At 38.4% G+C, this 26,975-nt stretch overlaps 1 protein-coding gene across 1 annotated transcript; it reads right to left on the bottom strand.

The window, feature by feature from the left end:
- Positions 1 to 145: 145 nt before the first annotated feature.
- mindy4 (MINDY lysine 48 deubiquitinase 4) lies at positions 146 to 25,812 on the bottom strand. Its single transcript, XM_066717213.1, has 18 exons — positions 25,622 to 25,812; positions 24,614 to 24,733; positions 23,918 to 24,162; positions 23,048 to 23,318; positions 22,002 to 22,336; positions 18,364 to 18,422; positions 16,638 to 16,747; positions 14,474 to 14,590; positions 10,918 to 11,006; positions 9,894 to 9,995; positions 9,479 to 9,542; positions 8,904 to 8,969; positions 5,933 to 6,000; positions 4,075 to 4,138; positions 3,739 to 3,900; positions 2,724 to 2,904; positions 2,397 to 2,469; positions 146 to 2,279 (listed from the first exon to the last, which is right to left on the bottom strand). The coding sequence occupies exons 1-18, from the start codon at positions 25,679 to 25,681 to the stop codon at positions 2,231 to 2,233; spliced, it is 2,235 nt and encodes a 744-aa protein (XP_066573310.1). The 5' UTR covers positions 25,682 to 25,812; the 3' UTR covers positions 146 to 2,230.
- Between the last annotated feature and the right edge of the window lie 1,163 nt (positions 25,813 to 26,975).

Here is a 26,975-nt window from a genome sequence, read left to right on the forward strand (position 1 = left end):
CTTACTTCCACTTACTGATTGTAATGAATGTACTGTATTGTAACTCGTTTATTTGAGAAATTTACACAAATCCCACACTGCACTGTACCTGCATGTGGAGGGACGCTCAATATTGAATAAAACAAAAACACAAACCGGTCTGAACTTCACATTGTGCTCACAAAGCATGTTTTTATTCACAGACTTCAGCAGCACATGTTTTTCTTGGTATTGAATTACAGTATACATTATATTAATTCATATTTTGGGAATAAACACTTATTATAGCTGCAGAAAGCAGAAAATCCCATGAACTTTGCAAAGAGGCACAACTTGCAGCCACTATGATGGGAGAAGCCAGCGAGACATTTCCAATATACTGCTTATTCTGTTGCCCATCTGTGCAGTTACTCTGCTATATAAGCTATATAAGAGCAGCTTCTCTCACTTTAAAAGAAGCCAAAAGACAACGGTTGATGCGAGTCATTGATACCCAACACTTAAGGTATATATATATATATAGTGCTGAGAGGAGCGTGGTCACTTGATCACATAAGATCAGTTCCAGGTGAACCATCATCAGATGATCTCTATACACAGCATGGCAAGGTAGTCTGTAAACTATTTCTGAACCAAACACATTTCACCCATCAACTGCAATAGGACATAGATGTTCCCTACGTTCACTGTTTCTGGTGAGGTCGTGTTTTTCACAACTTACAGACAATATTTATTCATGCCTGTTGCGATCTTTCCACCTGTTCATCAATCTGTGTGTGCAGTTCAAGCCGGTGGAGGTCACAGCTGGTGGCCTACAACATAATGTGTGAACTCTGCGTGAGACTTGAAGTGCCTTAAAGAAAGAGCACTGCCTGCATGCAAATGGTGATCTACTCCAATACAGGCCTTGTCATGAAAGACAGCGCCACAACTCACACTGTGTGCAATGCAAACAAAACAGAAGAGGTTCCTGGTGTTACAATTCAATATCTTGCATCAGAAATGGTTTGTAATCCTGATCTGATCTACACAAAGTTATAGTTATGGATGCCTTGTAAAAAACAAAAAGCTACACAAAGTACTGAACCGATTCCTACTCTGTTAGTGTTATGGATGGTTCCAGAACATTCATTTGGTGTCTATTTACTTATGTGAAGCCTATCAGATTTACTATTCTCACACGTGATGCTTAGTCTTTGTTTCTTTATTCCCACATTTAGGACTTAATGCTTTTCTTTTCTCTTTTTATTTACAGCCCAGTATTCAAAGACATTGCTGAGATGCTGGGAGGGATTTCCAACAACATCTTGGCAACCATACCTCAATAACGACCAATTCCTCCTCATAGTGCCATATATTTCCTTTTATCTGTGACTTCACTAACATGAAGAGGATACGAAGCTGTTGCAGTCAAAAATTCAAAGTGTCCTCACAGTGAACCTGCTGGCGTTACATAAAACAAAGTGACAAAGCAAATGCAGGACTTCATGGTATCCTGCTGACCTCACTGACACATGAATCTATGGAACTCATAGAAATATATAATATGCCGTTACTGTAAATAGAAAGAGAAAATAGATTCCCCTGTGGCTGACCCTACTGCAGAGCATTACACAACAATAGGCACAATGTAAACAATGATCCCTGCAGTCTTTTTTTCCCAAAACAAAAGTCTGCTTTTAATTAAAATCATATAAAATAAAGTTTGAATTAAAATAATGTATTTGAAAGTAATAAATAAGAAAATAAGGTATATATGTAAACATAAATGGATAACAACAAGGCACAATTATAGTAATTCTCAAATACTGTACATATACAAACTGTTTGAAAAATAATAATTAACGGTTTGGACACATTTCTGAAAGGGTCACAGAGTGGCACAGCATCTTGATTGATTATTTACCCCTGTGTGGGCGGGAAAGAAGGATACTAATTCAGCTGGTAAAAAAAGACAGATAAACCCTAAAAACACAGTCAGTAGGAAGAATTCATCCCTTTCTCATCAAGCGAACCAGATTCCCAAATCATAAAGACTGAATACATACATTAGAATGATTACAGACTACATGATGATGATGACAATAATAATACGCTTATTCGTATAAAAATAAATAAATTAAAGCATAGGGTTCAATGTCTTAGCCAGCAGTGTTTCCGGTTTCATTTCTTATCTGTCAGGTTTGTCCCAAAGATGACATACGAGCCAATTGATGTCGGTCCGTTTCTCTGCTCGGGGGTCACAATTACGTCAAAGAATCGGTTCGCTGTCATTCCAGTCGACCATGGCGCCTTTCCACCTAGAATAAAGACACAATATTGGGTTCTAGTCATTACAGAAGCATATCCTTAGCTTAAAGTATTTTATCAGAACATATGTGTGTGTGTGTATTTATTTAATAGTAATGAATACTTACTTTGTCCTGATGCAGTGCTCAAGAGGAGGTACCAGGTCATTGTCTACATCCGGACTACAATTTTGAGATGTGACTGTAGCAAAAATCAGTCAATTAATAAACAGATAAATCAATCAGTAAATAAATGCAGTCCAAATTCTGTAAAACAAATAGACAAAAAATGCCTTGCCATGTCGTACAGTTTGTATTTCCTTCACGGTCGCCGTCTCATCACAGTAACAATTGAGATCTATCCGAGCTGACAAACCACAAGCTCCGATTTTACAAGCGGTATTTATATCTGAATGTAGTAAAGAGACTCTTTCTTTATTGATGTGTTTCACTCACCGATGGTTAGGCGGATTTCCTCTTGCTGATTCGCTAGGCCGTCGTAATAATACAGGTCGAATCTCCTCTCGATCCTCCAGTCGTTCATCAGCTCCTTGCGTGTGCAGAAGAGCACGCTGAAGTGGCTTTCACTGCATATCACCCATATGGGGTACTTGGGGGTCTTCAGATAGGAGCCCACCTATGGAGAGGAATGTCATAACCCTGAACATGTCTTCAGCGTGTTGTGGAGCTATAATCAACAGAACTGATTAAGCTGGATAATAGTTACCCTGCATCTACTGCCGAAGATAGAGGCTTTATGGTAAATCATCAGCTTCTTTTACTCATTTTCAACTGGAAAATGTGGCACAATCTACTATATAACAAGTTCTAGTGAGCCTATGGATAAAAACAAAGCCCTTCACGGTGGTAAATACGCTAAGTGCACTTTCTTTTCACTAAGGAAACATAACCTTTACTTAAAGCAGAGCTGCCGGCACGCAAAGCCCAGTGTGTTAAATCAATTATCTGATGCTTGATTATTTTCTGTGCTTTGCCGGATATATAACCTTCTTTCCCCCCGGTCTCCCAGGTTTAAAATGCTGAAGTCAAATAAGTGTTAAAAGTCAAGGTTTTAGGGTCACATAGTTCCAAAATATACCTTAAAAAATTAAAAACAGAGCACTAAAGAAAACTCATTGATGTTTGACACAATGCAGTAACATATACAGGTCATGCAAAAAAAACAATAGTCTGAATAAGACTAAATCTATTATTTTCACCTAAATGTTCTTTAGGTCCTAATTTCCATTTCCTCTTTCCAATTGCCAAGGCTTGGGTATTGTACATACTGGACAAGGGGGTCTGCTAAGAAATAAATAATACTACGAATAATACTATAATACTACATGTACTATGTTTCATGTTTCCAAGGTAACTTTCTTAACTTCCAGTTATTCCCAGAAATAAACATTTTGTTAGTTCCAAATAGGGAAATAAACAATAAACATAGACATAGAAAAAGTGCACAAACCTTGCACACGTTGTAATGTTCAAACAAAGACAGCAACCCAATGTCGCTCCGCCCTTTGACTCCCTTCAGAAGAGTGATATTTCCATTTCCAGAATCCAGTTCGATGTCATCGTTGAACACATTTGAAACGGCTCTCCCAGTGAGCAGAAGATTAACAAGTTCCTGATAAATATATATTATTAAAACACACATTGTTGAATCAATCAAGACCCTTCTGTCCGTGACTCCCTAATGCTCGGGTAATGCACACATATTTCAACTCATATTTGTAAATTTTACTTTCAAAAAGCATCACCGTATTTACATTTCTGAGCCACTGAATTTGACTGTACTGACCTGTGTGCAGTAACCATGGGCTCCAATGAGTGTGTTTGAAGGCACATCAAAATCTAATCTCACCCTGCAGAGAAAGGGGTTAATTTAAAATGAGAGATTCATGCCATGACCAAATTGCAGACTACATATATTACATATAATAGAGGAATCATGGTCAGCAGAGCACATAGCGTCACTGTGATAACCACACAGACCACAGTGGATATAGGAGCTGTTTTTTTATACTAAAAGCTGAATACTCAAGAGAAACGACACTTTTCCACTGGAGACTGATATCTTCATTAGCTGGAATTGAGAACCACCCCCAGCTGGCACCTACAGAGCACTGATGAACGGTGTTTGTCACATGAACAAGTAGGCTGCCGCTAAGTTAAAGACAGCCCCTCAGACACCAGCACAGGTCGAGGGGAACAGTGGAAAGGCAACCTCTTGGCTAAGCACTGTCTGAATTGGGATTTTAGAAGCGTGGCATCATGCCGATGTTTTGGAGCATCTTACTATATAATGCTTAAACATAATCAGAGCAGCAAGGTACAGGGGCGTAGGTGATGACTGAGATGTTTCTGAGAGATTCGTTATCTTACAATTAAATCCACTGGGTTCACCCAGGGCTTATTGACATACTGGTGTATGTCAATATAACTAAAGCGTGTTTCCAAAATTCCTCAATTTATTCTAAGATTAATTGTCACTACAAGGTCATTGATTTTGATGACACAGTTTTTTTGTTTAGATTACACTAGTTGAAATGTGCATTTTTTGATAATGTATTAATTTCATTGGGTTCCTTCAGTCTCTGTATTTTGTCACTAGGAGTTTTGATAAAGCGCAGTCTGGAGAATTTACTTAAACATCCCTGGAGCCTCCATTTGGTCTCCCGGGTCAAGATAACAAGACAATAACTGGAAATGGTGACTGTGTACACAGCCATAAAACAATAGAAAGCTCAGACTGTCTGAATTTTTTTTCTTATTTTTTTTTTTTAATTATGTCAAGTATGCCTGCATTTCACATCAGAAATAACAGCTGGGTCAATAGATAATAAACCTGAACAGTTCTCGCTCCCATGATCAGAAGATAATGCACTTCTTCTATCAAAATCTCCCCCAAAACAAGGTCTTCTTCACCATCAGTTCTGTCAAATACCTATGAATCTTACAGAAAAAACCCAGCATTTATTGTTTCCTTTTTATTGTGTGTGTGAGTTTTAAACTGCGCAGCTACTATGGACGACACTTGTCATTTGAATCACCTCTAGTTGATTGTCACTGTGTATTTGTTTGTTCAGCCTTTCAGTAACTAGTATTGTTATTAATATGTGAATGCACTAATAACTAAATACATAAGATGTATAAAAATGCTGAGGTGTAGCTATGTTCATGCTATCTACTAGTGTGTGCGAGTGTGTGTCCACTGCCTCCTCAGAGATGACCTACAGTCCCCGGAAGGTCAGTGCTGCCTCATGTGCTGTCGAGGTGTCTCTCAAACAGCCACTATAATGTGATTAACTGAATTGCACCTCCTAACCTCAACTCCAGTGACACGGCGTCAGGTAAGCCTGCCTGCAGGAAGAGAGAACCGGGCGACCAGCATACCTAGGCGCTAGGACATTATTATTCATCAATCAACACACATAGAAAGCAACACACTGCTAACTGCAAAGAATGGTTATGTTGGGGCATTATCTGGAATATTAAATTAGTTTTATATATATATATATATATATATATATATACACACACACACAGATTCTTTCTTAATTGCATTGTAAATTATATATTAACATGCTGAGTCTGAACTCTTTGCCTCCATTTAAAATAAGAGAATGTGTCAGAATTAGAATATTAGAATTACTCACAGTTCCATAGATCTGGAGAGAATGGCTGATATAACGAGCAAAATGCACCCAGAGGGACCCAGCTCGAACTGAAAGAAGAAAATGAATATACATATATACACACCCACACCTATCTTTCTTTTTTTATTTCAAATCCATTAAAAAAAAAAATATATATATATATATATATATACACTCACCTAAAGGATTATTAGGAACACCATACTAATACTGTGTTTGACCCCCTTTCGCCTTCAGAACTGCCTTCATTCTACGTTGCATTGATTCAACAAGGTGCTGAAAGCATTCTTTAGAAATGTTGGCCCATATTGATAGGATAGCATCTTGCAGTTGATGGAGATTTGTGGGATGCACATCCAGGGCACGAAGCTCCCGTTCCACCACATCCCAAAGATGCTCTATTGGGTTGAGATCTGGTGACTGTAGCGGCCAGTTTAGTACAGTGAACTCATTGTCATGTTCAAGAAACCAATTTGAAATGATTCGAACTTTGTGACATGGTGCATTATCCTGCTGGAAGTAGCCATCAGAGGATGGGTACATGGTGGTCATAAAGGGATGGACATGGTCAGAAACAATGCTCAGGTAGGCCGTGGCATTTAAACGATGCCCAATTGGCACTAAGGGGCCTAAAGTGTGCCAAGAAAACATCCCCCACACCATTACACCACCACCACCAGCCTGCACAGTGGTAACAAGGCATGATGGATCCATGTTCTCATTCTGTTTACGCCAAATTCTGACTCTACCATCTGAATGTCTCAAAAGAAATCGAGACTCATCAGACCAGGCAACATTTTTCCAGTCTTCAACTGTCCAATTTTGGTGAGCTTGTGCAAATTGTAGCCTCTTTTTCCTATTTGTAGTGGAGATGAGTGGTACCCGGTGGGGTCTTCTGCTGTTGTAGCCCATTCGCCTCAAGGTTGTACGTGTTGTGGCTTCACAAATGCTTTGCTGCATACCTCGGTTGTAACGAGTGCTTATTTCAGTCAAAGTTGCTCTTCTATCAGCTTGAATCAGTCGGCCCATTCTCCTCTGACCTCTAGCATCAACAAGGCATTTTCACCCACAGGACTGCCGCATACTGGATGTTTTTCCCTTTTCACACCATTCTTTGTAAACCCTAGAAATGGTTGTGCGTGAAAATCCCAGTAACTGAGCAGATTGTGAAATACTCAGACCGGCCCGTCTGGCACCAACAACCATGGCACGCTCAAAATTGCTTAAATCACCTTTCTTTCCCATTCAGACATTCAGTTTGGAGTTCAGGAGATTGTCTTGACCAGGACCACACCCCTAAATGCATTGAAGCAACTGCCATGATTGGTTGGTTAGATAATTGCATTAATGAGAAATTGAACAGGTGTTCCTAATAATCCTTTAGGTGAGTGTATATATATATATATATATATATATATATATATATATATATATATATCTAATATTTTCTAATATTCATATTTTAGGGATATAATATATATTATTTTAAAAGGTCTTTCCTAATTAGGATTTTTTTTTTAACAAAATTGAATTAATTTATATTATATTGATTTAATTTCACAATTTATATTAATTAAAAAAATAGTTTTGGAGTATTTACATTTAATGAAATATAATTGATAGTCACTATAGTAACAAGAAACATAAAAAAAAAACAAGCATCAACGAGATACTCAATATTTTCTTCAAAGTGACCTCAATTCTCTGAAGGCCAGCATTAATTTATCTTGAAAGGGTTGTACTCTTTCACTTATTTCCCCTGATTGTATTTATTTTCGGAAATACTGGTGTTAGCATTTAGGGTGGGGGGGTGGGGGGGGGTTGTTTGAATGTAGCACAAGCCAGTCATCCTGTACGAACAGGAACCACCATGGTTAACGGAGGAAATGCTTTTGGTAACAACCCAAGAAAATACTACGGCTACTACTTCTACTACGTCTGGTCCTAAAAATAACAATGCGTTGAAAAATCGGAAATATTTACATTTCTTGGATTAGAACCCTTTAAAACCGGTTGCCTTTTACTCCCAAAAGGGGACACTTTTCTATATCAGAGCCACTTGAGATCTCGGAAAGAAAAATAGTCTTAGAGCCCACCTCCTCTCTGAGGATAACTACGTTAGCTTCTCAGAGATCAAAATATTCAGCTTTTGTTATGATTAACAGGTAAACACAGTAGATTGTTTCTCTCTTGAGAAAGCATAGTTATAACCACTGCAGATTGATCCAGAGAAACAAGAACATTTGTTACATATGGTAACTGTGAGCTGCAAGTTGAAAACATGTCGGGTGTGAAAGTGTTACAAACGCCAGGCCCTGGCAGAGTTGCTCTGAGGGACTCATTGTGCATCTCAAAAAATAGTGACCAAGGAACTAATTTCCCAGAGAAGCTCATGAATGATGTGTGTAAATTATTTGGAGGAAGAAGATTCACGGCACAGGTCACCCTCCGAGCTCTAGGTTAGTGGGGAAGTCAGACAGAGCTGTTAAAACTAGCTCATGTCACGGAGCAGTCATTAAACACACCAATATGGGCTATTGCCCTGCTGCTGGTATTAATGAAGCTGTGCGCGCTCTAGAGAAACAGCATTCAATCATCAAATGAAAGCTGTGTACAATGTTCAGTACTAAACGTAGGGAAGGAGTTGCCACATATTTCCCTACAACAACCATTTGAAAAAGCCGTGGAACATTTACAAGAATACTGACGTCAATACGGACACAATAGACAGTGAAGACAGGAAGGGAACCAAACAAGAAATACACTGGAAGGGGTACAACATTATTGAACTAAAAGTATCGATTGACCCTTTCCTAGTATTAATGAGCACAGCCACCAGTTTGGCCAGTCAGAAACATATAAAGGCTCATGGGGTCCACGGGGTTCACTGGCTCAAGTCATACGCAATGTTAGTGAGACCGAGTTCAGTAAACACTTCTGTCCATATGAATAATTACTCAATTAATGATACCTGATGGATATTGTGTTCCAGAAACAGTTTTAAGTCGTCTAGGTTGTTCAAAGTATTCAGCGTTATCTGAAATAGGCAAAACAATTGCAATAAAGTTAAATTAGGTGACAATGCCATTATAAACTGGAAACAGACTGATAAGTGATGTTATGTTGACACATGTACATAGTATCAGATATACTACATTTATTCAACACATAGTAGGCTACATTTGGCAGCAGGCAACCTGAAAATAAGCTCTTTATCTTAAAGGTCTGGTAAGCAGTATTGCATTTTTCTGGAATATCACACATATTCTATTTTACTAAACTAAACCACTGCACTGTGGAAGTACCTGGTGGGGGGTCTTGATACTAATAAGGAAATACAGCAATTAGTTATTATATTTCAATTCGTTTGAGATACTGTATAATAGACCTTTAAGAACAGACATTATGTAAGATGAAACTTGAACCTAATCACATAATTATTATAATTTGTTTTAATGTACCACAAAAAACATGTTTTAAATGAGCAATACTAGTCTCATGAGACAATGACTATATACATAAAAATGTAAATATAGGTCAGAGCACCGTTTCCAGAATCCCGTCTGCTTTATATCTTCCAGCTGGAATGAAATGTCTTCTGCGAAAAGATCTGTAACCAGAAGCACAGCAAAACAAGGGAAGACATATAAAATGAAACAATGTGAAAAGAGAAATAGCAGAGCTGGAGAGGGTGTAATGCTTTTACCAGACACTAATGTAAAGAGCAAGTAGCATTTTGTAAAGATATAGTTGTTCAAATCAACAGCTCCTATTGTTAAATTATATCTCAAGTAATTGTTCTTTTCATTGTAAAAGTTTTTCACAAGTTTTCAAAATGCTCAAAAACATTGCGGTTTATGGAAGCAGTGTTTTCCATCTATAACACGTATGCACTATACAGTACAAAGCATTCATCAATGAGAGAACCAGTAAATGGTCAGGCATCAATCCAATCACTCACAGTGCAACTATAGCTCTTTTCTGTTCTCCTGCTCGCCATAAGATTTCCGCAACCGCCGAAACAAGGCACCTGGTTCTTGAGATATTGGATGGCTGCAGTTTCCTGTTCAGAAGATCAATATTAACACATTGGCATCGGACAACTACAGGTGCAGTAGTAGGTGTTTTATACAATGTTTAAACAATGGATTTCAACATGTCTACCATATGCGAGGGTTGGAGATTCCTATAATAAAACACATTGTTAACATATTCGCTTTAGGTTTAGACAACCATCTCTCTTCCCACACTTATCACTCAGATTGCATTTATTATTGATATTGATTGCAAACTATAATTTTCTCAGTTAAGAGAACAGCTAGCTGTGAACCACATACTCACACTATGACATGTGACCAAGATTAAACAGGAAAAGGAAAAGAGAATAGGATTGGTCATACGTGTTATCATGGTGTCATGATTCAGGAAAATGTGCATTGTTCAGAACACCAAAGAAAAGAAAACTCTTTTAAATACTTTAATTTAAAAAATAGTGGAATGTATGTAATTCTGACTGAGGCCTCTCCAAGGCAAACACACAGTAAATAATACAAATGCATTACGCAATGTGCTGATGATGTAAGTGTTCCTCAAGAGTAAACGAATGATACATCAAAATGGTTAAAATGCAGATTGTGAATTAAACTCAGCTTTAATAAATAAATAAATAAATACATGCCTATTCAAATATTATTCTGTTTTAAGGACACTGTGCTCTGCCAATGAAGGGCTGGGAATTTCATCCAAAGCTTACACACATTGTGACTCCGTTTCAGCAACAAGCATCAGAAAGCTGGTCTTTCTATGACAAAGTCTGCTCTCCAAACACCCTTGGAATCCATGCTCAGTGAATGAGAATAAATCACGACAATTCTTTTGGTTTAAGTGTCAGAGTCCCACAATGCCTGACTTCAAAAGCCTTCTTATTATCACGGTGAGCAGTATGTGAGGAGATTCAGTAATGTTTTGGTTAAGTGGGGACTTACTGTGTTTCAGAGCTGCTTCGTGTGTCTTCGAACAGCAGCTTCTGCAGGACACAGGCTTGGACAGAAGCCAGCACTCCGCAAGGGCCACCCTAGGAAAGCAATACATCCACGGTGCTTTTTCTTGTTATGCTCTTATCAGACATTTCAGTTAAAGTCATGGAAACCCTCCCACCGTTTACAGCAGTTTAATGTGTTATGAAATTCCGTTAGAGTTATGTGCTGTTAATTAATAGTTAAAATTACTGTGTTCTTGAAAGTGTCACTGTCTAAGAAGGAAGACAGCTGAGGAAAACAGCTTAGCTAGCTATAGACACCATGACACCATTGGCGGATAAGAAAAGGATCAATGGCATAGAGAAGACTGATGGTTCCATTTAATGTCAGAAGCAAATAATATTACTCGTATTGATTACATTCAATAACGTGGCCATTGTTTGATTGTTTCCAAGGGAAGGTCACATCTCACCAATCTACTGAATTTCATACAGCTTCTGACCCTTAAAATAATGTCCTTAAAATGCAGTCATCGAAAGATAGCAATCAACATTTTTGAAGTCACCTGTTCTACGTTTGCTAAGGAAAGATATCAGAATGTCAGAAGATCCCGAGGAAAAATAACATTATTATTATGGTCAGAGTTTGATGGATTTGTTGCTTAACAACAAATAGGTGCAAAAGTGTGTGCGCCATATACAGAGAGATCCTCCACTGGGGCTTAACCATAAAGGACCGGAGAACCAGAACCTGGGCTTTGTCATGGTCAGCTGTGACACGGATCTCACTTGGTGTGAAGCAGGATTGCATCAGTGGGCTTGATGGCCACTAGGGTCTCCTCTTGATGCACAACACTTGTGAAGCACCCAAGAACCTACAATGTTAACACTGCATAAGAGCTGGCCACCTTGAATACATGCGAAAAGTACATACAAATGTGTCTGCATTATTACTATTTTAAAATGTTTGTCAGAATGTGCTCAATGCAGCTGCAGTCTCTGCTTCCAGCTCTTTATACAGAGATTCTTTGTGTACCATGTGAAGGAGGGCTTAGTATCTTATTACCAAAATATAGTTGGCTGGGTTGATAAAAACAAAAACAAGGAGATTCCAAATTGGAAGTATTTTGCAATTCCAAAAATGTTGTTAAGATATGCGATTAAGATAAAATTGAAGGGTTGCTGTGATTATACCTATATTGAAGAAATATGATAAGGATTGTTCATACAAAACACAACTGAATTGAAGGACTCTAGGACGGAGAAGTCCTCTCTTGCTCAAACTGAAAATGAGGATAAGGCATTAATCCCCCCCTCTTAATTTATGTATTTATTTATTTAATTTTAAAGGGGTGGGTAGCATACCGACCCACAGCAGAGCAAAATAAAAGCTTTTTAAACTACTTGGATTCATGCCTATGCAGGGTAAATAAGGCATTCATCAAGTGAGAGAGTGTACATTAGTAGTGCGAGAGTATACATTAGAGGAACAGCTTCAAGTACTTTATCTTTTATAATCATGTAAAACAGAACAACATCAGAAGTAGGCCGAATTGTGACAGAAACATAGGCTACAAGCTAGCAACACATTAACAGATCATATACATATGTAAATGCCTACATACATAAATAAATGTTATAAAGATAAATATATAAATATATGGTCATAAAGTTACGCTTCTGCACTAACAAGTTTCCCTTTGTCTGGGTATAAAATCAGTATATGATATAAACATCTCCTTCTAGCAAATAAAGTATTATTTTTTATAAACAAAGATCTGCAATCTCCATTAATGGACTATGTGGTTTTGTTCACAGGGGCATGTGCCATCCATGCATTAGAAGAAAAGCTTTTCCTGTTTAGCACAAAACAAAGCCTCTTCTCATCTTTAACAGGAGTTAAAAGGTTCAATGGAGGCTCTGCATCTCTACTGGCCATTAGCACAAGGCTGCACAATTGTTGGTAAATTAGGGATGAGGGGCGCCCTCAAGAAATGCATAAAATGAAATGTTTACCACATTTGAAAACCACTAGATTCTATGGTTGTGATGTGTAGCCTTCTCTACTTTGTTATGAAACCAATGAAGGAGAAAATAAATACATAAATCAGATAACATTCGTGAGCCGACCTCCCTCACATCCTGAGATTGATTCAAAGAATGCCGTGTTATGTTCTTTTCAAATTTAATTTTGTACATGCAGTTATGGTGACATACAATAAGCATCAAGAATGAACCCGATAAACTATGTGTATACAGTTCCCAAATCTGAAACACAATAATCAAGAGATGTCCAAGGGAAACAGGAAGAGCGATAGATACAGCGTATTTTCTGACTTCCACTACAAAATTACATTTACACAATTATCGCACGAAACAATAACATGGGTGGAGCCACACAACGGATTAAGTAAAATTAAATGTTTTCACATTCTTTCCATAAAATGAAACTGAAAATAACTGAAAATAAAAGCAATGCATGTCTTCGATAGCCTATTTGCTTAACCGTTTGATTCTCATTTGAACCGTTTGTTTCTATCAGAAAATGCTTCCCTGATCAGAGTCAGCTGGCGTTAACCCTTAACAGGGAAGTAGACCACAGAGATATGTTCTTACTCAAAGTATTCAGAGCATTCATTATGTCTTACTAAGCATTCAAAAATGTAATTTCCCCACGCAACACCCTGTTGCTGCCACAGCGTGCCACGAGTTTTTCCTGCGTGCTAAGTTATTCATCAGTGGTTGACCCAGGAACGTGTCAGCTGTAGTGAGGAGTGAGCACAGAATATATATGGAAAGGGAATAGGGTACAGAGACATAGATGTACATGAGAGATGCATGTTTCAGTGCACTGGCTGGTGAGAGAAGCAGTTGTAGAGAATTCAGGCGTGTGGAAGGCAGGTGACACACATTTTAATAGAGTGGTTAGATTGTGTAATTCAAGACAATAATGAGAGCTGTGCAGTGTGTTGTATTCTCTTTCTCAGACAACCAGTGTTGCACTCACAACTTCTCGTTATCCTTCGAATGGAGAGTACTAACTAAAAGAGGGATGGGATACTGTATACCCAAGCCGTCACAAGGCAGGCTGTCAGCAAAGCCTAAGGATGCCAATATAAGCTTAAGCAACAGCATAGAAGGAGATGAGGCCTCAACTAAAGCATAAAAATCATTAATATAGAGGGGGCAGGGACCAGCAGGTGCCCGAACACTACCTGTCAAGCTAAAACAGGAGACAGGACCACAAGGCCGTGCTCAACTACCTACTGAAAACAAAAGGTCAGGCCTGAGGGGAAGTGGCTCACACAAGCAACATCCGAGGCCAAGAGCCCACCAGGATTCGCCGAGGTACAAACGTAATAACAGAGGCGGGAGACAGGGAAGTAAACATAATAACAGAGGTCAGGAGAATGGGCCACACAGGGGCACCCTGAAAAAGGGCCCAGGACGAACGAGGCCATGAGTAGAGTGCACCACCAGTTGCTCAGGCACTGGGATGAATGCACTTGTACGCCATGACAATTGTGTCATTTACCAATCTTAAAGGTTATATGTCGCCCTACCTTTTTTTGCACGATGCCGTATTTCAGCTGGGGAATGTCTGAGAAGGTGAAACTCTGAACCTTCCACTCTTCGTTGAAACAATTCAGACTGGAGCCGAACAAAAGCTCCTTGAGGTCCTGTAAAACAACACAAACAACCTTAAAGAAGGCATCATTGTTCAAAAAGAGATGTTATTCCCATTCATAAATGTTGTATTTTTACATGTTTATTTTTATTGTAGTTTTTTTGGCTATGCAGGACCTTTTGACACAACACATCCTGAAAAACTAGGAACATCTGCCATTATTTGGTAAATCAGATAATTGGTTTTGAAGAGTGGCTACATTTTACACACCAATGCAAAAAAACATAATATTAGGAACTGTGCATGTTTCTATTGTACTATTGAATAGTACTAAGTACTATTGAACAATTACCACATTTGGATTGAACAATACAGTGCATCCGGAAAGTATTCACAGTGCTTCACTTTTTCCACATTTTGTTATGTTACAGCCTTATTCCAAAATAGATTAAATTAATTATTTTCCCCAAAATTCTACAAACAATAGCCCATAATGACAACGTGACAGAAGTTTGTTTGAAATCTTTGCAAATTTATTAAAAATAAAAAACAAAAAAAGTACATGTACATAAGTATTCCCAGCCTTTGCCATGACACTCAAAATTGAGCTCAGGTGCATCCTGTTTCCACTGATCATCCTTGAGATGTTTCTACAACTTGATTGGAGTCCACCTGTGGTAAATTCAGTTGATTGTATATGATTTGGAAAGGCACACACCTGTCTATATAAGGTCCCACAGTTAACAGTGCATGTCAGAGCACAAACCAAGCCATGAAGTCCGAGGAATTGTCTGTAGACCTCCGAGACAGGATTGTATTGAGGCACAGATCTGGGGAAGGGTACAGAAAAATTCCTGCACCACTGAAGGTCCCAATGAGCACAGTGGCCTCCATCATCCGTAAATGGAAGAAGTTTGGAAGCACCAGGACTCTTCCTAGAGCTGGCCGCTTGGCCAAACTGAGCGATCGGGGGAGAAGGGCCTTAGTCAGGGAGGTGACCAAGAACCCGATGGTCACTCTGACAGAGCTCCAGCGTGTCTCTGTGGAGAGAGGAGAACCTTCCAGAAGAACAACCATCTCTGCAGCACTCCACCAATCAGCCCTGTATGGTAGAGTGGCCAGACGGAAGCCACTCCTCAGTAAAAGGCACATGACAGCCCGCCTGGAGTTTGCCAAAAGGCACCTGAAGGACTCTCAGACCATGAGAAACAAAATTCTCTGGTCTGATGAAACAAAGATTGAACTCTTTGGCCTGAATGGCAAGTGTCAAGTCTGGAGGAAACCAGGCACCGCTCATCACCTGGCCAATACCATCCCTACAGTGAAGCATGGTGGTGGCAGAATCATGCTGTGTGGATGTTTTTCAGAGGCAGGAACTGGGAGACTAGTCAGGATTGAGGGAAAGATGAATGCAGCAATGTACAGAGACATCCTTGATGAAAACCTATTCCAGAGCGCTCTGGACCTCATACTGGGGCGAAGGTTCATCTTCCAACAGGACAACGACCCTAAGCACACAGCCAAGATAACAAAGGAGTGGCTACAGGACAACTCTGTGAATGACCCTGAGTGGCCCAGCCAGAGCCCAGACTTGAACCCAACTGAACATCTCTGGAGAGATCTGAAAATGGCTCTGCACCGACGCTCCCCATCCAACCTGATGGAGCTTGAGAGGTTCTGCATAGAAGAATGGGAGAAACTGCCCAAAAATAGGTGTGCCAAGCTTGTAGCATCACACTCCAAAAGACTTGAGGCTGTAATTGGTGCCAAAGGTGCTTCAACAAAGTATTGAGCAAAGGCTGTGAATACTTATGTACATGTGCTTTTTTTGTTTTTTATTTTTAATAAATTTGCAAAGATTTCAAACAAACTTCTTTCACGTTGTCATTATGGGGTATTGTTTGTAGAATTTTGAGGAAAATAATTAATTTAATCCATTTTGGAATAAGGCTGTAACATAACAAAATGTGGAAAAAGTGAAGTGCTGTGAATACTTTCCGGATGCACTGTATGTCTGTATGTGCCTCTAACGGCAGGATGCATGTGAAAATTGTGTATGATTTCTTTACCAAACGGACAAAAACATTTGTTCAACTCACACATGCAAGACGTAGGTCTATTGGATGAGAATCCACATTGAGCTGGGAAGCACGGGACAGAATCGGTACACTGGTAACCTCGCAAAAATCCTCTTCATCATTGATATCATCTGTAAACCAACAAAACACAATGACAAGATTTTAAAACAAGAAGATTTTCACCTTTCAGGTTTTTTATTTTTTATTATATATATATATATATATATATATATATATGCAGTATAAAAAAGTTTAACAAAATTCTGTTAAAATGTTTTGAGCAACTCTATCTGAAAGGGCAATGCTTTGACGTTTCCTAGAGGTCTGTGTAATGCAAATTAACAACCACAGTGCAGTTTTTAATTTTGATACGTGGCTTATATCTTTATGCTTTCTCACCCCAAAATGTAATTTCCTTCAGTCTATGATTGAAATGTCAAATGCCAATCCTATAATTATAATATACTTTAAACATATACAGTGCCTACAGAAAATCTATACCCCTTTCAAAATCTTCACCTTTAGTTACCTTCTAGCCTGGAATTTAAATGCTAACACATAACTTACAAGTGAAATAAAAGAATCCAGAAATGTTTTAAAAGTTAATTAAAAATAAAAGCTGAAATTGTAATAGCAATCCTAAATTAGGTCAGGTGTAACCCCTAGCCTTTAAAATCACACACCAAGTTCAGCAGCCTCCACCTGTGTTAAACACCTGTGTTAAATTGTAGTGATTCACATGGGTTTCAGAACAAATTCAGCAGTTCCTGTAGGTTTTCTCTGCTGGGTCGTGCATTTCAAAGCAAAGACTCAACCATGAGCACCAAGGAGCTTTCAAAAGACCTCCAGGACAAAGTTGTTGAAAAACACAGATCAGGGGATGGGTATCAAAAAGGCCCTGATGAGGTCAAATAGAGAATCAAGGGGGTGTATAATTTCTACAAGCACTGCATAGGTATAGGTATATGTATATGTATATGTATATATATATGAAACCTGATCCCTGTAAAAATGATACAGAAACTGCTGACGACACAAAGAAGCATGAAAAGATACATGTTTGGAACAAAAAGAGATCAAAAAGAGAACAAACCAAAATATGTGACATAATTGAAAGAGTGAAATATAGAAATGGCAATGGGCCAGACATGTTGAAAGAGGATGACCACACAAAAATTGTGAAGATGAAATCATAAACTTTGATGGCGTGACATGGAAGGCTGTAGATCGAAGCAAGTGGAAACATCTTGGGGAGCCTTCATCCAGCAGAGGATCCATATGTGCTGATGGTGATGAGGAAGATACACATACACCAGGTCACGAATATACAAGATAATGTATTGATAATGTGGATATAATAGTTGCCACCACAGTCAATTAGCCTGTAGAATTAAGCTGAATAAATCTCAAAAGGAATAATTATTAATATTAATATTATGAATTAATAATAATTAATAATATTGGGGTTGCTTTAGTAGAATTAGAGCTTTGTGCTTAATATGATTCGACAAACACACAATGTAACATACAGAGCCGTCACAGTAAGCAGCACTTAATGTGAAAAATTGTATAGTCTACTCAAGATTTTAGTCTAAAATCCTCCTTTGCATTTGAGGTGGTGATGTGTTGTCCAAAATTCATATTTTGGAAAGATTGCCAACATCAGCAAGTTGATGATTCTCAAATGTCTTTGTAATGATTTTATTTCGAGTCAAGGAAGCAATACATTTATAAACACATAAAATACCTAGTTTCATCGCCTTCAGAGGCATATCTTCTACTTTAGGACTGGATGCTGACATCTTCCTGGAAAATAAAATGTGACTCAAGGCTGTGCAGGGAATTTGAAACAAATCTAAGGCAATAGAAGGCATTTAATTATGAAATACCATTCACTGTAGGGAGAACAAAATACCTTTTTCAAGGAACAAAATGCTACAATCCATGCTACGCAGAAAACACAACACTAATGAATTATAAATTGATAATGTATCTTTACCAGACATTCCTGGGAATTGATGGCATTGTCTTTAAAGGATTTCATTTTTGGACAAGAATGCTACAAAGGACCTGGGTAATTGCAATAATATTATTATCCCCAAATAAAGTAAAACATTTAACAAGCATGTTTTGTTTCATACAGATTAAACCCTATTATTAATTAACTTTCCTGCCCAATCCAAACCACTTTAATTCCCTAAAACCTTGAGATGTCAGTAACAGTAGAGTCTGTTTATCTGATGGAGCAGAGAGCTGACCTCAGACTTGTGCCAATTATCAATGGCACTGTGCTTACATGGCTCTTTTCATTTGTTTATGCTGTTTTTACTGCTTGAAAGCAAAGTTGAGAAAATAGGGACAGCTGTAAATTTCCCATTGAAAGATAATGTATCTAAGTTTTGATCAATGTAACAAAAATTCTTACACATTTATCAGAAAATAAGAATAGCGGTCAATTACGTGCTGAAGAAATGTTCCGTGACTACAATATTTCACTGTCATGAAATAGTTTGTTTTTAACCCACTCCAAAGATAAACAGCTATATATAAAAAAATGAACGTCTGACTGCTGAAATTACATTAGTGAATGAATGAATGGATACTTCAAAAGGATTATAATAATGAATGGATACTTCAAAAGGCTAAAGCAGATCCAAACCCAAGAACACTCTTTTCGTCTTCATGACGTACAAAATGGTCTCACAGGGACAATTTATAAGACATTAAAAAAATTAAAAATAAACTGATGATTCACTTGACATTTAAAAACAGGTCTGGCACAGGTTGCTTTGTACTTGACCTCCAACTCTACAAATATAATGATGAGAACTTGGATCCTCACCTTCTGGTAAAGCCATCAGATTAAGGAACGATTGTTCCTGAACAGCAGTTGAACCTCATTTTGTAATTACTAGGGGATGTTGTGTGGTATTCCACTTAATCCCTCCAGATTGTTCCCACACTTTAAAAAGCACCAAAAAGATGCCAAGTGTAAGAAAACAATCAATGTGCATAGAACAATAAGCTGCATTCTCGAGACACCTTCTGCTAATAGGACACTGCAGTCTTCAAAGAAAAAGCAGGGGTACGAGCGAGACATATGGCAGCAATCGCATCTAGTGTCACTTACAACAGTAATTTAATTATTCTAATATTGAACAGCTCTAACTAGCTGCAACTAGCCTATAACTTGACCATAGACATTTGTCCCAGGTGAACTCAACTCGAATACAAGTATATTTGAAGTGCTACACAAGAACACTGTTTACAAAATTGTATAATTTGGAGTTCCATTTACATTTTACATGGAGCCATTATTCTGCTGTACTATTGTGTGTGTGTGTGTGTGTGCTGTATTCTCTAAATTCTTTACACCTATAAAAAGTGGATTTATATTTAAATGTAATGTAATCCAAATAAGTATACACATACATCTTAAGTTTATATCCGCCTAAATGGTTCCTTGACTGTTCAACCAAGTACCTAAATATGCCAGTGAAATACATTTGTATTCAATACTTAGAGCAACAATTAAATGTAGGTGGAGTCTGACTGTGTGTTCAGGTTTACTATATTCTAAACAAGTCATTCTCCCACAAATTGGCATCCTCACAGCAGGAAAGTCATAAGATAAACTTTTCATGAATGAAATAAAATGTGGAAATGTAGCCTCATCCTTTAATGTCTTGCATATTAAGGTACAGAGACTATTCACTTTAAGGCGTTTTCTTGCTTCACCCTTCAAAATGAATGCATTATCTGCAAATGGCAAGTCTCAGTTCTAGTGACTTGCAAAACTCAATTTCTTATCATGAAAGTCAACACACATTGAAGCACAGCAAATTAAGGGAGAGGTCTGTCTTGGGGGCTTGTGGTCTGTGACTGTAATACATATTTTATGTATAATGCTTTGATACCAATGCTACCAATAGCATAATTGAGTAACTTTTAATTAAAATGTCCTAGTCTATAGAAAAAATACCAAATCTCTGAACCCATACATTTTTCAGAGCACCAAGTACCAAAACATCCTTTTTATATATGGTTTGACATGTTGGAGTACATAATATGCATTTTTATGTTCGTGGCAGTGACTGTTGTTACCTGCAACAGCCCAGAGAAACTCAACTAATTTGGCTAATTTAAGTTGATTTAAGGCTATAGCATCACTGCATGGTCACTAGTTACTAGACTACATTAAACTATATAATTAATTTATCCTAAATAAAAAATAGTATTTAATTTAATAATATGTTTACGATAACTATTATCTGTGATTTGTTTTTTGGAATTCAGTCTCATTCTGATTTATGTTGATTATTCATTCACTTCTGACAAACTTTCCTGTCATGTGACTATACTTAATAATTTATCTGGTATTTATTTATTCAGCCTATATGAAGAGACAAAACGCATCATAAGAATCAGTTGCTCCTGTGCCATAGTGTATAGATTGCTAAAAAGACAGCATCTTTCTAACCTCTGTAGATACTGAACAGAAAGCCAATTCCTTCATATCAATTCCTTGAGGTTTCCACCTGTGAGTACAAATATTCTTTATGCTGTGAAATGAAGTGCAAATATTAAAAACTGCAGTTTAATACCTCAAATAAACACTGACCCCCATATCTGGTTGGCCATTAAATCCACCCCTCCTAAGATTCTAAGAACTTCTTAGAACTCTTGTTAGATCAAACATTCCCGGACAAAAACATACCATGTGTTCTTCTATTAACTAGTAACGTGCAACTAAAATTAAACAAAGGTTGTGTGTAGTCCAAGTGTGTTTAAGCATGGTATTTTCTTGATATCAAAAGTAGCTCCTCAATATGAAATAAATTATAAATATACAACTTTTTAAATATAACAAAAAACAAAACAAACGACCATGTATAATTCAAAAGCAGGTAACGATTAGTAGTTTGATTAAATCTGTAGAACATTTGAGTAAAGTTGAGAATACTGCAGGTGTTCAATAAATCATGTAAAAGTCCTGTATTTATGGAAAATACACCAATCAGCTAACAAATAAGTTAATGTAGTTCTCAGAGGGATGGCTTATACCCAGATTAATTTAGCTAATGGTTAAATCTCCCATTAACTAGACATGGTTTCTTGTCAGCCCTATGATTATGGACATGGTACCTTTAAGTAATAAACCACAAAACATCTCGACCAAAATGAGAAATGTGTTGAGTTTATGGATTAAATAAAAATGATTTAATCGACGGCTTTGAAAATGTCTGACACTCTTCCTGTAGTGTGATGATGCTACAGATCCCAGCACATAAATCTTTCTGGAAATTGTTATCATATTCCAAACAAATCTGCATTTTACTTAGTCAAACTAAGATATAATAATATATCAAAAGAAGCGAAACTCACTTGGGAAACTTGTCCTTCCATTGTACTTCACCTCTGTCCGTGTTTCTCAGCTCCTTCCCCACGTTGTCGAGCTGCTGCAAGCCACGCATGTCTGTAGGGTCAGCCTGCAGCCTGGGTCTGTGTTGGTCTTGCGTTCGGTGGCGTTTGCCCGGTTCCCTTTCACTGAACACACTTGAAAGGGGATCTCCCACAGCCGCGTTCAAGTTAGATTGAACCGTCATCTGGGCGGCTTCACTCAGGTATGAAGTACAATCGTTTTTCGGCTCCTCATTTCTCAGCTGAGGAATAAGATTGGATCCCGATGGCCTTCTAAGTGGTCGCTTTTTATTATTTTCCTGAATAACAAAAATATGTCATAATTAAAAAAACTGCAATGGACTCATGCACATACTCTCCTGATATTTAAACTCGTAAAAGGACAAAATGTTTAAATATTGGTGAAATGTATAAATGACTATGACGTGACTGTCCAGATTAAATTAAAACCTACTAATACACCATTTACAAACATAGTTTAGAGCAGTTCTGTTAACGAGCAGATGAAAGAAGAATCTGCCCCAAAAAAAAGCTACCACTGAGATTAGGTTTCTACGCCAGGCACGTTTTAATCTGTCTTTAAGCCAAATACCAGTGTTTATTGGCACATAGACAGAATGAACTTTGCTTGATTATATAGTCTGTAGGATGTAGATGGTGTTGCATTTCTGTTCATTACTTGGCAAACATATTATATTATCAATTAAAGCTAGTGTTTCCCAGACTATCTAAAGAAACACACAGTGAATGAAAGGAGGGTCATGTCGTCAATACTATAACATACTGTATATGTGTTTGTATCATGTTCAACAGTAAAAAAAAATATTATTTTGTAAACGTCAATAAATCAACCTAACCTAAACTAACTAAATCTACTTTCTTTCAGTTGTGATGAACTGAGCATGTATATAATGTTAATAATATATGTTCAGATATTCTATACAAAGAAAACATGATCAAGTGAAAGAAATCTTAAATTCAAACATGTTTAAAGAGCGTTAGAGACTGACCTGTTGTGAACTGGCAATGGGCCCCGACATCATCCCACGGAGAATGCGATTGCTTTTGTTTTTCTGGATCTCTGCGAACGCATTCTTTTTTTCTAGAGAAACACCAAATCTGTTCTCGTTGTCTACATATGAAGGCACCGTGTTTCCATCTCTCTCGCCTTCGGAGGACGAGCTGCGGCTCAAGATGCGCCTCGGAGGCTTTGTGGAGCGACTCTGAGATGTCTGTGGTGAGAGCAGCTTGTGAGAAGGCAAAATGGCCTCTTCAGCAGCTCTGCAGAAGAACACACAATGTCACAAAACTACAGCCTTGATTATTGGGTTTCAAAAACACGGGACACATTTTAGTCATGCTACGGTAATTTCACTACCAGATGGGTAGTGAAAGGTAAAGAAGGGTAGACTGAAGGGTAAAGAACAATAGTGGGCTCATGTTTTAGTGTTTCCGAAGAAAACAGCATGATTCACCGACTCACATCCATGGTCTCAGTACTATGTGTGCAATTGTTCTCTTGATTGTAAACAGTGTTGTATCAGTGTTACTCAACTCACAGATTTCCTTCAGTGGATTCTTTATAGGCTGTACATTTATTTTCTAGATGTGTCCTCTGATTACAGAAAAAAACAATCATTATATAAGTATTTGTAGGGACAATGCTCCCAAAAAATGAAGTGAGGGACAAATATTACTGTAATAACAGTAATCTAACTAACATAATTGCTTTACACTCTATATTTATATTCTGTAATTCCCAGGCCTTTCGCTGTCTGCCTGTGCTGTCTGTGACCGCCCTCCAGGGGTCTTCAGATCTGCCTTCACATTTACCCGAACAGAAAGTGCTTCTACTGCTGGATAAGAATCCTTTTTCATACCTGTAAACATCAGTTTTACTCCAGTCCGACACAGCTGTGCTTCCTCCTTTCTCCTCGTCTGATACATCGCACATACTAACAGATGACGATGCTGTGGACTTAGACTTGGGCACTATGTCTTGTTGCTGCAGTAAAAATGCACACTGTTCTGTTCCCCTGCTGATGTTAGCGTTGATACCAGTGTTTTCCTCCATGTGGTGTTTTACAATTACCTCCAGCAGTGCTTTCAGAGGGGCCTCCTGAGTCTGAAATTCAGAAGGAAACGTGCAATTAAAACCACAAGGATATATAAATAGTAAAGCATGCTTTTAATACAAAATCCTTTATCTATCCTCAGTTCTTTTGTCCAGAATACTGAATATATATGTATTTGGCACTGCCTTGCACCATGAGTCAAAAAGTGCTCAGCCATGGATGCACATCTCAGCATCCTATAGCAGTTGGCTCTTAGATGCATTACAATGTGCAGCATTCTTCCAGAAAGAAGGATTACCACTAAGTCAATATGTTGTCCAGATTAATTTGTATAGATTACAGTGTAGAGTTATCAGATATGTCTTTGTTTCTGCAGCCATGTGCATAGCAAAGAAAATACTAATGTAATGTAATTTGTCAACAAGCCTGGTTCCTGCAGGACTGAAGAGGCCATTCGGAGACTGCACTCTCCCCAGATATTGTTAAACCACTGACAACTACCTTATTCTTTTTATAAAGAGACTCTAAATGCAGGATCCTGCGAAGATCGCTCCTGTTGCTGATGCTGGTGTCTGTGCGGGGAAGTTCCTGATCCATGCTGGTCATAGTCTTCTTCAGTCCCTGACACGGTAACAGACCAAAGGGATGTGTTTAGTACATAAAACAAGCACTGCAAACTATAAGGAAGGGAATCACTGTCTTATATTAATCATTTGAACAATACAATTAGTAATATTAAGTAATTGGTCATGCCTTTTACAAGGGTGACCGACATCATTTGTACAGGCTAACTTATGAGTTTACTACAACAACATCCCAAAGGTAACATCACTGCACACTATTGAGTACCAATATTCAATACAATCACAATAGTAATATTAACATCACCTCCCACAACAATTAATGTGAATCCACTGGATGAGGCTTTCCCAGTTTTGGAGGAAGTGGCAATAATTCACCCTTATGATCAGCGAGGTGGGAGACTGGCAGTGAAACCTGGGCCCTCGGTGTATCTGTCCCTGGCCAGTGAGAGGTGACAATCAATTCCTAAAACGGGTGTGTCATGTTGTGTAGACTAAGAAGTAACACAACCTCCACAGTGAAAGGGTCCAGGGATGGCACTGCGATTCCCTTTGTTCCCCAGGGAAGGAAAGCCCTTCTGGAAACTTGCTCAGTGCGTCTGTACTGTTTTCAATCGTGTCAATTGTTTGTGTATTGATCTTACACGTGAATGAACTCGGCTATGAAAGGTGGCGACACTGGATGACTCCAGTTTCAGACAGATTTAGCATTAGGATAAGGAAGAGACGTAATGTTTTGCAGAATAATCATGTATAATATCAATATCTTGTTTCATACAAAATCCCCACACCGATCTCACGACATAGAGAAAGAGACACGACTATGCATGCACAATGACGGAGCATGGGGATAATGTCAAATACACACATATTCTCACTACTTCTATCAATTATATACATGCATATGATTATATACGTGTGTGTTTACCTTCCGACTGAGATATTCCCTTACTAACGAGGCGGCGACCTCTTCCACAGAGTTATTCATCTTGAAAATAAAATGGTGAACACAAAACGTTTCTCATAAACTCTGAATATAAGGCAGACGCTTGGTGACTTTATTTCAAAGTGATACAGCCGTACAAACTCTATCAATCTGCTTCATCCAGGCTACATTCAAAACAGACGACAGCCCCGGAAGTACCGCCTCCTATTTATTCATTGGAGAACTTGTGATGACCTCAAGATTTCGGGCCACCTGATTGGTTTATACGTCCTTCACTCACGTGTGCAGCTGCCCAAAGCGTTGAGTGTGTGTTGCTATGGACGGGCGTTTCTAGGGAAAAGTTCCCGCAACATCCGGGTCTTCGGTTTTGTGAACTCTATGGCATTTGCACAGATCAAACTGCTGTCTCTGTCTGCACCATCAATCATTCAGCAAAGACAGTCTGTTTGTGAGCCAGCAGAGGCACAACAAAGTGGGATGTTTTTTATTTAGTTAAACACAACTCAGAAAATGCAAATGGCATAATTAAATCTGTCAATAAGTGGACAAAGGTACACAAAGCTCAAATATTTGCAAAATCCAAGATTATATATATATATATATATATATATATATATATATATATACTCCAAACTGAATGTCTGAATGGGAAAGAAAGGTGATTTAAGCAATTTTGAGCGTGGCATGGTTGTTGGTGCCAGACGGGCCGGTCTGAGTATTTCACAATCTGCTCAGTTACTGGGATTTTCACGCACAACCATTTCTAGGGTTTACAAAGAATGGTGTGAAAAGGGAAAAACATCCAGTATGCGGCAGTCCTGTGGGCGAAAATGCCTTGTTGATGCTAGAGGTCAGAGGAGAATGGGCCGACTGATTCAAGCTGATAGAAGAGCAACTTTGACTGAAATAAGCACTCGTTACAACCGAGGTATGCAGCAAAGCATTTGTGAAGCCACAACACGTACAACCTTGAGGCGGATGGGCTACAACAGCAGAAGACCCCACCGGGTACCACTCATCTCCACTACAAATAGGAAAAAGAGGCTACAATTTGCACAAGCTCACCAAAATTGGACAGTTGAAGACTGGAAAATTGTTGCCTGGTCTGATGAGTCTCGATTTCTGTTGAGACATTCAGATGGTAGAGTCAGAATTTGGCGTAAACAGAATGAGAACATGGATCCATCATGCCTTGTTACCACTGTGCAGGCTGGTGGTGGTGGTGTAATGGTGTGGGGGATGTTTTCTTGGCACACTTTAGGCCCCTTAGTGCCAATTGGGCATCGTTTGAATGCCACGGCCTACCTGAGCATTGTTTCTGACCATGTCCATCCCT

This window comes from Amia ocellicauda, chromosome 2, assembly GCF_036373705.1.
Source record: "Amia ocellicauda isolate fAmiCal2 chromosome 2, fAmiCal2.hap1, whole genome shotgun sequence".
In the NCBI taxonomy this organism is placed as follows: Eukaryota; Metazoa; Chordata; class Actinopteri; order Amiiformes; family Amiidae; genus Amia; species Amia ocellicauda.